The sequence below is a fragment of the Mustela nivalis genome (assembly GCF_964662115.1).
Source record: "Mustela nivalis genome assembly, chromosome: 3".
Taxonomy (NCBI): Eukaryota; Metazoa; Chordata; class Mammalia; order Carnivora; family Mustelidae; genus Mustela; species Mustela nivalis.
Window position 1 is genome coordinate 121,737,252 of NC_139022.1, and position 11,819 is coordinate 121,749,070.

The 11,819-nt window shown below is 53.8% G+C and overlaps 1 protein-coding gene across 1 annotated transcript in view; it reads right to left on the reverse strand.

Annotated features, from left to right (window-relative positions):
• The window catches only part of KCNIP1 (potassium voltage-gated channel interacting protein 1), a 340,059-nt gene extending 329,661 nt beyond the window's left edge, over nucleotides 1–10,398 (reverse strand). Inside the window, exon 1 of the mRNA XM_082726161.1 lies at nucleotides 9,914–10,398. Within this exon, the coding sequence (XP_082582287.1) occupies nucleotides 9,914–10,001 (88 nt within the window). The 5' untranslated portion in view covers nucleotides 10,002–10,398. The remainder of the gene's footprint in view (nucleotides 1–9,913) is intronic.
• Between the last annotated feature and the right edge of the window lie 1,421 nt (nucleotides 10,399–11,819).

Genomic DNA, 11,819 nt, shown 5'->3' on the forward strand with positions numbered 1-11,819 from the left:
CACATAAAAATAAACATTTGTTGAGCTCTTTATATGACATAGCATTACACGGAACCCTTAAATGCATTGTTTTAATAAACCTGCAAGACTGATATTATTGTGTCCACATTCCAGCAGAAAGCAAGATTCAAAGAAGTGATGGGACTTCCAAAGGTCAAACAGCTTCCAGAGGGTAATGGTTGGCTTTGGAGTCTAATGACCTCCCAAAATCATGATCCCAGAGGGTCCTGGATCCCCAAGGGCTGGAGCACGAGCAGGGGAGCCAGCTGTGTCTGCAGCCCCCAGAAGTCTTTGCCCAGGAATGGTCACTGCACACACTCACAGAGGAGCCTCCCAGCTGAATGGAGCAGAGGGCAGAATGGAGAATAACGCTAGTCCTTTCCCCGTGGCAACACTACCCTCTTTCCATGGGAAGAATAAATCAAAGATTAATTAAAGGGCCCATAGCTGCAGTGATGGGAAGGGGCAGCTCTCGGGATCGGGGCTAAGGAGCCTGACAGATGGCTCAGGTCTTCACGTCTTATCACAGGATTGCTGGTGGCTTTGCTAAAGGTAAGTATGGATGGACAGACAGACATCTGGAGGTGGAGTAGAGAACCAGGACCTTTAACAGGAAGGTAGAGCAGAGGAAAGGGAAGAGGATTCGGAGGCCCAGATTCAAGGCCAGTTTAGCAGCCTGCTTGCTGGGTGGGCTTTCCCAGGCCTCGGGCTTCTCACCTGCCTTGTGGACCCCTCAGCCTCCACTGAGTCCTGCTATGTCCCAGGCCCTGCACCGACTGCTGGGAAAGTGGTGATGGCCAGAACAGTCCCTGCCCTCACGGAACTGAGCTCTTTGTGGGTGAGCCAGACCGGAAACAGGTGACTCAGTGGGTAATGTCATTGCATAAACAGAAAGTGCTCTGGGGAAAACAAGGCAGCATTAATAGAAAGTGCCTGATGTGTGTGAGGGTACTGGGGCAGGGGGATGAGGACGTGGGGGCTGTGCAGGAGGGGAGGTGCCCGACAGATCCAGGTGAGCTCTGACACAGTGTCCAGGGGAGGTCCCCGAAACTGTGAGGCTCCAGAGGTGGAGGGCATTGTGCCAACCGGAGGAACATTCGGGCCCGGTGGCTGGGGTGCGGTGCAGGGAGGAGACCGGAGGTGAAGGATATGAATGCAGAGGGCAGATCTAGCAAAGTCTGGAGGCCCCCAGGAAAAGTCTGCATTGGACCCCTGTGACAAGGGGACCCCATTGACACCCCAGTGTCAAGAAACCACTGGAGGCAGCATTGTGAACGAAGGGATAATGATATCCCTTTTGTATTCTCAGAATATGGGAATGGATGAATAGCAGTGGATGAACGGGTAAAAGAAATGATGGTCTGTGACGCAGGGAATATTACTCAGCCTTCAAAAGGAAGGAAATTCTGACACATACATGGTTAAGACTTGAGTGAAAGAAACCAGACACAAAAGGACACCTACTTCATGATTCCATGACACCTGACACCTAGAGCAGACAGTTTTGTACAGCTAGAAAGGAGAGTGGTGGTTGCCAGGCCTGGGGGACACAAGAACGGAAGGCTAGCATTTACTGAGGACACAGCTTCAGTTTGCCGTGCTGAGAAGTTCTGGAAAGGGAAGGAAGGCACGGTTGAGCAGGAGGGCAAATGCGCTTACTGACACTGAGCTATGCACTTGAGAATAGTAAAAATGGTAAATAGTATGTTAATATTTACTACAATAAAAATTATGAAGAAGGATGCTGAGCGGAGAATTGTCTCTGAGGGTGTGTTACTTCCCTAGGGTGGTCATAGCACCATACCGCGGACTGAGTGGCTTCCCAGAAACTTATTTTTTTGTGGTTCTGGAGGCTGGAAGTCCCAGATCAAAGTGCTGGCACGTTGAGACCTCTCTCCTCTGCTGGCAGAGGATCCCTGGGACCCCACGTGGCCCTTTCCCTGTGGATGCCTTTCTTCCTATAAGGACACCAGTGCTATCTGATCACAGCCCCAACCCTGTGAGCTCATTTAACCTTAATTACCTTTTTTAAGGTGCTATCTCCAAATAGAAGCACATAGGGGTGAGGGCTCCAACAAATGAATTGGGGGACGTGGCACTGTTCTGTCCATACCAGGAGGTGTCAGCGCCAAGGGATTCGACCGAGACGAATTCAACCGAGTCCTCTAGGACTGCATGGAGACTTGGGTTCCCGTTTGGCTCTGTGACCCTAGGAAGTTATTCGCCTCTCCCAGCCTCAGGTGGGAATAGTGAGAGTATGGGACTTTCAGGGGAAAGGCTGGACTGAATGTAGGGACCCTCAGAAAGCCCCAGCAAATAAAGAGCTCTCCAGGGACCGTGGCAAATTATCTTCTTTGCACGTGCCTGTTGAGTCTGGAATCACAGGCTGCTGTCTCTTGGCTTGGGAGGCATGGACAGGGTTAACTGGCACAAGGAGGCCAGCGCCTTCCCCGTCCAGGGTGCCTCCCATGTCCCAGGCTCTGAGTGACAGCCGCTTCCCAGTGATGCTCGCAGATAGTGAGCGCCAAGCCCGGGCTTGGCTCTGCCTGCCGAAGTGTAGATGGTTTGAAAAATGCCACCCAGACTGGCCCAGGGTTAATCAAAAGATTATAGAAAGAAAATTAGAGTAGGCTAACCCCAGCCTCGCAGACACAAGCATCAGAATCACATCTCCCTCCCTATCGCCCTCCCAGTTCTCTGCCTCTGTGTCCAGCCCACCTCCTTCCAGCACGAAGTGGAGGCCGGCCAGGCTGCCGTTATGGAGGGAAGGCTGGCACGGTGCTGTTTCCATTCTTTCCTGTCCTTGCAGGCTGGGCTGTCCAGCCGGCTCTCCCCTATGTTCTCTGTTGTTTGGCTGGAAAAGATGGCCTGTGGTGAGGGTTTGTGGTGTGGATGGGGCCTTGGGTCTCAGGGGCATTCTCCGAATTGGGATGCTTCAGTCAGAACAGAGGGCTTGACACCGTGATTTCTGAAAGAGCCTGCCTCTCCTCTCGGACCAACTGGGGAGGCATTGGCTTTGTCGGCTTTGCTTTCCTATCCAAGATCTGAGTTTTGTTAGGAACGGAGGGCGTGAAATGTGGGAGCCAAAGCTGGAACGTGGAGACAGACAGCCTGACTTCCACTTCTGGCTCTGTCCCCTGCTGGCTGTGTGACTCAGAGCCAGGCCCTTCCGTCTCCGAAGCTCCAAATTTCTCCTCCACACGCAGGGCAACTCGAGTACCGCACCTTCTGGTGCTCCCGTACACGCACCGAGCTTAGGGTGCTGCCGTGAGGGGTGTTGCAATTATGGGTAGCGGATGTTAAAACTCTAAAACTGAGTGGGACCTTCAACATCAGCACCTCCCTCATTTTAGAGTTGTAGAAACTGAGGCCCAGAGAAGGAAGCCGCCCGCTCAGTGAGCAACCGTGAAGATTTGGATTCGAACTCAGGTTTGGCGCCAAAGTGGCTTCAACCAGAGAGGACCAGGTTAGCTTTGTGCTGATGGCCTTCCTGCCAAGGCCTCACCCCAATAGGAGAAAGGCTTTCTTCTGCCTCCAGACTGGGGATCTGTGAGGAATATGGGGAAGGTGGTCACTGGTGGGGGTAACACCTTCTCTCATATCTTTTCCTGGGGTCCTCACCTCCTTTTCTTCCTGTTGGCCCCGGGGAGCTCTGCTATCTCATCTTCTGCTTCCTCTCTCCTCCCTAACCCTCTGCCCTTCCGTGGGATCCTCAGAGCCTAGGTCCTTCCTCTTGCCTTCCTGGTTGGGGTGCAGATAGACACCAAGGGGACACTGGTCAGCCATGGTGGACAGGCCCTGCAGGTTTGCTGTTGAGGGGCCAATCGTGCAAAGCATTAGAAAACTGGAATGGAAGAGGGGCCAAGTGGCCCCAAAGAAGGACAGCCATGGCAGGTGGCAGGAGGCTGCAGTGGGACTATGGGAGACCCCAGAGAGCGCCTGGCCAGTGAAATGGGTGGGGGAGTGATATGTGTGGCATAGGGAGGCAAGGATGGGAGACAGGTAGGCTGGGATGAGGGCCAGTGGGTGGGGGGTGAGCCCAGGTGAGCTTGGTCCTCACTCCGGCGGGTGCTGGCTTCTACTGGAGAGGCAAGAGTAGACCAGAACCCTCAGTGATTTAACTTTCTGCCTATGACCAGGCCAAGCACTCAGAGCTTCCTGGACGCAACCAGGGAGTAGGGCTGTCCTAGCATGACCCAGTGCTGGCCTATGCTGCCAGGGCAGTGAGCTCGCTGGGACTCAGGGTGGTGGGCAAGTGCACACAAGCGGAGCTGCTCATGGAACAAGTGGCTCCTCCTTTTGGCAGAGGGCTCTGTCACATCTCATAGGCCCCAAGGTTCCTAGGGTCAAGGCTATTGCTTTCCCAGAGAATTCTAATAAAAAGTCAGTCTCTCAATTCCGAGGTGTCTGGTGCCTAAAATGTTGTGTATTTCCACACTGACATGATGACTCCTCACATTTGCCCTGTAAGAAGGGAGAGTGGTGGCGAGGGTCCCTTATGGACTTGAAGCCCATTCAATGTCTGGCAGGTGTCTTGGGCCCAGCGTACCTATCGGAGGGGTGGCAGTGATTTTGGAAGAGCGTGTATGTGGTTGTCTTGCTGACCTTGGCCTGCAGAATGTTCTGTTCCCCATAAAGCTCCTTCCTTAACCCAGGCCATGCCGCATTAAGGAATTTGTCCAACTCTTTGGAAGACCGGTGGCTTCTGTAAAAAACCCCAGCTGGCATCACGGTTCTTGACAAACCCACCTACAAAATTATGGGAATCCTTTCCATACATTTCCCATAAACTGCATGGGAAGCTGGGGCACTCTTTTGCCAGTGACAAGATGGGGACCAATCCCCTCAGGGGTGTCTTCTCTAGCCCCATGGAGTAGAAGAGAGACAGTGCCTCATCCTGGCCCCAGTAGGACTTGGGTTTCGATCCCTACTCTGCCACTTATTGCCAGCTGGACCACCTGGTCAGTTTCCTTACCCGGTAAAATGGTGGTTGCAACCCCTCCTCCCAAGGTCAGGACTGGGCCAAGATAGGAGAGGTGCCAAGGGCACAGCTCGGTAGGGAGGAACTCACCACTAGCCCTACTAGCCACAGTCTGTCACTCCTGTCATCCTCACTGAGTTATAATACAACGTTTGCACTGGGTTTTTTATTACCTCCAATTAAAGGAATGAGCCTCGGCTTGGGGTGGTGGTGATGTGTGTGTGTGTACCTCACCCAAGCTCACACAGCTGTTAGATGACAGAGCTGGGACTCAAGCTGGGCCTGCCTGAAGGCAGAGCCAAGTTCAAGGTCAGTTCCTCCAGAAGAGGAAGCAAGAGGAACAGCGTGTCTGTGACAGGTCTGAAGCACACAGAGAAACCACGGGCCAGGGTGGGAGAGGGGAGTTCGGGCTCCAGGGCATTGTCCTTGAGATAAATCTTACAAGGTCAGCCCTTCCACCCTCTCCCCACCCTGCAGCTGTGCGGGTGGCCTGGACAACTGGAAACTCTCTGGGATTGAATTCTTCCCTCCTGCTGGCTTTGGCTTTGCCATCTGTGTCTGGGGTGACAGATGGGTTCGCAAAGTGCGGAAGGAGATGGGTTGAAACCTCCCCACCCAGAGTGGGGCCTGCACCACTTGGGTTCCCACCTGCGGTCCCAGGGTCTCTGGGAAGCGGCTGGGGAGCTGGCTGTGTAGGAAGAGAACCAGGCAGGTTCCCAGACCCTGGGGTTAACCAACCGTCTAAGCCAGGAGCTGGGCTGCTAAGTAAGTTAAAGAGCCAGAGAAGGCCTGGCTCTGGGAGTCATGCTCTTTACTCCTAATAAGGGAACTGGGAATGGGAAAGGGCTCGGAGGGCGATCTCAGCACTAGGTGGGACCTTAGGAAAGCAAGTTCTAGAGAGGGGAGTAGAATATTCTAGATTGACCACTCTCAGAGTCTGTGCCAGCTGGGAAGAAACCGGGGTTAGTGAGGTGGAGCGCCTGCCCTGAGGCGCTCGCAGTGCTGGGGATCAGCTGATAACTGCAATCCCATCAGTGAACACTTCCTGGGAATTTAGTATTTCCAGAGCTTTAGAGCCACACTCTTGTTTAATCCTATAAGGAGGGCGTTCATTTCTAGATTTGGTAACTGAGACCAGAGAGGTGAGGGACCCTGCAGGAGACTTCCTGGCCTGTGTGCAATGGACCCGAGGATGTCCCAGTCTGGCAACTCCCTGTCCTTCCCACTGCATAAGTGGTTGACAAATTTGTTGTGTATTGTTTTGTTTTAAAGCAAGAGAAACTCATTCTTTAAGTTTTGGAGAAATTCAGGACGTAGAACAAGTCAGAGTCAAGCTGAAGGAGCAGGGATGGGCATGCCAGATCTCCCCCACTCTACCCCCTTGGGGGATGATTATATGCCCTTCCAGAGACACCGAGAATGCTCAGGCATGGTTCTGAGCCACCTGTCTGGTGGGAGGCTCACTCTCTAGTCACAGATCAGGCCTTGCAGTGGACAGAGTTCAGAGAGCGTTTACCAAGCACCTCTGGGACACCTTACACAGTGCGTCCTGGAAATCCACACTCTACACGTCCTCTGAGGACCCCTGGCAGATGGACGTCTGTGCCCCAAGGGGCTACTTCAGTAACTTTATACTATCGGCAAAGCATCCACTCCAGGCCTGGCACTGGCCAGGTGTCTCTGGCCATAGTGACAAGGAAAAGCCCATGTGATCTCTGCCCTTACAGACCTCAAGTCCGGTGGGGAAGACACCCTGTAGCAAACATATTTAAAAGAAACATAGATCACAGATTGTGATCAGAGCTATAGAGGAAAAGCTCAAGGTCAAGGAGTTGTATGAGCAGGAGAACTTGGTCAGTTCATCTCTGAAAAGGGCATTGGTGAGCCAAGTCTGAGCCACCTGCAGCATAGACCAGTGCGAGGGGGGCCGGCTACAGTAGCGGGGACGTGGCCGTGGTCCGGGCATGGAAGGACAGGGAGGGGGGAACTTGGGCTCTCCCGGTCCTCCGGGTATTCCCAAGGGCAGGGAAGAAATAGCGAGTTGTCCGAGTAACAAGTAGGAGGTGCCTGGTCCTGTAGAATCTTTACATTCCTCAATTCGGAAAGCGACAAAGAAAAAATCCATTTAACGGTTGGATTATTGCAATTCGAGGCCCCTGTGCAATGAGTAATGAGTAAGTGAAGTCACAATTATACCCAGCGATCATTAAACTACTGCAATGTGTCGGTGAAGGATATAATCTAGTCACCAGGGCTGGCCTATGCATAAGAAAGACCTGCTTTGCTCCCCTGCTCCAGTCCTGGCCCTGCTCCCGTGGTCATTTATTTAACAAATATTTAACAAACACCTGGGTTGGGCAGAACACCAGTTCCCCAGCGCGTGCCTGGCACAGAGCCAGGGCTGTGTAAACACTCGGTGCTCCCTGCAGAGTGGAGAGACTCGATCCTGCCCTGGTGCCCACCGTGGGCCTCCTCCCTGAGCCCTGGCTATAGGAATCTCAAGACGGATGCGGGTCGGAGAAAGGCCAGGTGGCCACTAGGTTCCCAGCGCTGGTCCCTGTGGAGCCTTTTCTGTGTCCCATGGGTCTTAGTCTCTGGGACTCTGAGTGGAGGGAGGGGGCTGTCCTGGCCTGCTGTCTGGCCTATCCATGGACACTGACACTCCGATGCTGCTCCCCCTGCTTCCGCCTGCCCAGTCCTGCTCTCCTCCTCATCTCAGCTGATGCCGCTTTCAAACGAACCTCTGGCTCTGGCCCCCAGGCCTGCCTCCATCTCTGCACTCTGCCTTGTGTCTGGTTTTCAGCCTGTGCCTCACCAGGGTGTGCATGTCCTACTGGAGGACTTGTGTCATATTCTCCACGTGCCCAGTGTCCAGCAATTAGTGCGGCGCAGGGTAGGTGCTCAGTAAATAAATCTTCAGCCAATGGTTGTAGGCAAATATGCAAAAGACAATATCTTCCTGTTCATTTATTCAAATAGCCACCTAGCCACTCTCTGTTACACACACACACACACCGCTCTCTGCACGTTCTCTCTCTCCCTGACGGATTCATTTGCTCATACTTAACTCTGTTGCTGCGATGTCTCCCCATCTGGAGCTGCCTGGAGAGCACAGATCCACCTGCAGCCAGCTACACTGAAGGACTTTGACTCTGCTCTTGCAGATGGCATGGCCTAGGCCACCTTCTCCAGACCCATGCCCATCTCAGTCCCTGACAGCCCCCTCACATCCGGTCACTGCAATGCAGTCCATAGAGGGATCCTGTGTCTCAGCTTCCCTGGATCCTTGCAACCACGCTGGAAGGTAAACAGGGTGCAAGTAATGGACCCATTTCACAGTTGAAGAAACTGAGGCTCAGAGAGGCTGAAGCCTGCACAGGGAGAAAACCAGCGTTGAGATCTCAGCTTCCCGAGTGTGGGCCAAAGCTCTTTCTGCTAATCCTCTGGGAAGCAAAGGCTGAGATGGGGTGCTGCCCCTCACCCCTCATCCCCTGAGATCCTGGAATCCGTGACATGGAGAGAAAATCCTGTTTGGAGAGATTGAATCGCGGGGAGGACTCTGGGGCATCCTCCAGTCCTGGCTCTCAGCTCCTCACCTCTGTCCATCCCACGTGGGCCCCAGGAAACCTGCCCGCAGCCTGACCCTCAGCCTTGGGCTGTTGGTCTCCCTGGGCGTCCTGGAGGCGCAGCACCCTATTTGAGAAATGTGGAGGCAGATCCGGGGTGATGATGGGGCCGAGGAAGGAGCTAGGCAGAACTCAGCACCCCTCCCCCTGACATTTGCAGTTCGGTTTGCTCCAGGCTGGATCTCCAGCGCAGGGAACACCTGGGCCGCGTCATCCCAGCTGGCCACACGCAGCCTTTATCTTCCCTCCTTGTCGCCTAAAAAAATGCTAGTCAAGGTTTTGTGGCCCTCCCTCCTTCCCTGAATATAGGCCTGCTGCTTCCAATGCATCTCCCCCAAAGACTCTTTCCTCCCGAAAGAGGGCATAAATATTTAAAGACTTTTCTTCAGCCAGTGAAACCACATCATGCTGCTGCTCTCTCTTCAAATTTTATCTCCAAAAACTTTGCCAGAGTCTCTCTGAGGGCCTCGCCCTCTCTGGCACAGTGTAATGGCTTGGAGGTGGGGGGTATGGGGTTTGGCTCTGGAGACAGGAACGGCCCCAAGAAGTCAACCTCCCCTCCGCGTCCTGGGGCTGACTTGTGTGCACGCAGTCCTAGGTCTGGTTCGCAACAACCCTTCCTGCTGCCTGGGAAGTTGAACCTACTGGCGCTCTGCTGCCCCAGTTCTTGGAGGAGCAGAGGAGACAAACATAGACAAAGGCAGAATCCGCAGAGGAGCAGGGGTCCCAGGGAGCAGAATGAGAACGAAAGCCCCAGAAATGCAGGACCCTGGAACCTGGCAAGATAAGGTCTTTGGCGCATTGGCCCCCGGAGCTGACATGAATCCGGCGTTCACCCATGCATGGCGGACTCCGGCCCCTCCGCCACCTCCTGCTGGCCTCCTCTAGCGGCTCGGTTCTGCAGAATTACTCACAGCCCACCGCATCAAATCTCTCTTTTATCAACAAGACACAATACTCCCTGGATAACTTCTTGAAACTCTGGTCACGCTAAGCAGCCTCCAGTGCTCCGAGAAGGGTTCTGTCCCTCTGCCCGCCTGTAGCCAATCAGCCACACACCACCAAATCCATTTCCAAAGTTCCAGGCAATTATGGCCAGCTGAGCTCCCTGGCGTGGTGCCCACCCACCCAGAGCCAGGACCTAGGTTGTCAGCAACCCCAACTCCCAGCCACGCTAGTCCCCCCTGCTGTCCTCTGAGACCCCGGCACACCGGAACAGCCACAGATGCCACCCTAAGGTGCTTGCCACCGTGGCTAGCCAGACCACATTAAGACAGAAAACGAGGGTCAAGGCCAGGCTCCCTACCTTTGCTGAGGGTCCCGGTGATGAGCTTAAAGATGGTCTGGGCAAATTTCACGAACCCAAGCTTGCATCTTTTGGAGCAGCCACTCATGATGGTGGAGGGAAGGTAGGCTCTGCTGTCAGTGCCCAGAAGGAAAAGCGCCCACCTTGCGTGGCCCTGGAACTTGGAGCCCGCCTAGGCAAACCCTGAGAGGCGGAGGTCCCCCAGAAGCTCCGGGAACAGCACAGCTGCCTCTGCAGTGAGTCCGGCTTCTGCATCCAGAAAGCCTGCAGGGCACGATGTTTGCTCCTTTCCTCCCTCCCTCCCTCCACCCCCTCCTGCTGTCCACTCAAGTCCTCACCACGGAAGGACCTCAGGACGCTGGGGCTGGGACAGGGACGTCCTGCCAGGGCACAGGGCGCTCCGAGGGAACCAAGGAGGAGTGAGGCTGAGCAGAGCAGGGAGGGAGGAGCTGGCGTTCTCCCAGGCTTTGCTGACTGTCTTTCTTACATGGCAGTGGTAATGTAGCAATTAATACTCGAGTCAGAAGGGAGGGACTGCTACGCAAAAACACTCCGCTCAGCAGCCTCCTGCTCGCTCTCCCGCTCTTTCCTTCCTGGTTAATCTAATAGATCAATTCTCCCTGCCCTGATCGGGATGTGGGAGAACTCCCCACAGAGCCAAAAGCCGCCGCTCAGCACTAGTGGAAAGTTTGTAGGCAGAAGCCCGGCGGCCTGGTTTCCATCACGAAATTGGGCTGAGTAGGAGCCCCCGGGGGAGCTGGCCTGTGCAGCCCCCCGCCCCCCACCACCACCACGGGGCACCAGCAGCAGGAGCTGCCTGTCTCTGTGGCTGGGAAGGCCAGTGCCTCCGACCACCTCCAACTCCAGGCGCTCCGACTTAAAGTTGGCCAAGAGTCCGCACACTCTCATCGGGCTAGGAGTGCGATTGTCGCTTTCCTTGATGAAAGTATTCCTCAAAAATGCCAGAAGAGAATTCAGTCTGATTACAGTACAATACTCCTGGAAGTAAACCTGCAAGGTGGTATGCAAATATGAAATGCATATGCAAATAAAAAGTCTGCTATGCAAATAGGCTTAATTAAAATATCTGGTTGCCATTCAGTGCCACAGACTGTGCAGGTCGGAAGGGACCTCGGCAGACATCTCATCCCACCCCCTACACAGGGCATGAACTTTCCCCATGACATCCACACTGTTCCTTGGTGATTCAAAAGTTCCTTCGAGGGCCGTCAGCATCACCGTGATGCGCTGTGGCCACACAAACAACAGGTATGGAAAACCCTGTCAGCTGAACTAAGCCAAACCCTTGGAAAGTCTTTCTTTTCCTTTCTTGCCTCCCTGGTTGATGTTTCTCTGGGATGTTTGAGAAGAATAGATTGCTTATGAGCCAGAGAATGGGCTACCCGCTGACAAAATGCCAGATAAATGGAATTCATGCTCCACACCCGGTGTCTTCCTCACATTCCATGAGTCATGTGGAAGTGAATCTTGAATCTCAGTGATCTCAGTGAATCCCAGCCCTTCAGGGATGGGGGTGGAGGGGTCACCATCAAATTTCAGCTCTAAGACTAGACTTCGGAGACAGCCCACAAGCACAGAGTAGCTTGACTCACCAGCATGACTCACAACGTATCCAGAGAGAGGAGTCCTGACGGAAACAATCCCATTGTGCTTGATGTCTCAGAGCTGGAATCGCCCCATTATTCACTCTCTTTTTTTCTTAAGGGATTGAAAGTTCCAGTTAAAAGGCACATAGTGTCTGGTAATGTTAATGGCATTTGGTCTTTGGTTCGTGTATTCGTGTGAATATTTATCAAGCTCCTAAGATGTAGCAAACCCTGGGCCAGGCAAACTAGACACACAGGGTCAGTGCCTTCTCGACCTTACGGTAGAGTACATTCACCAT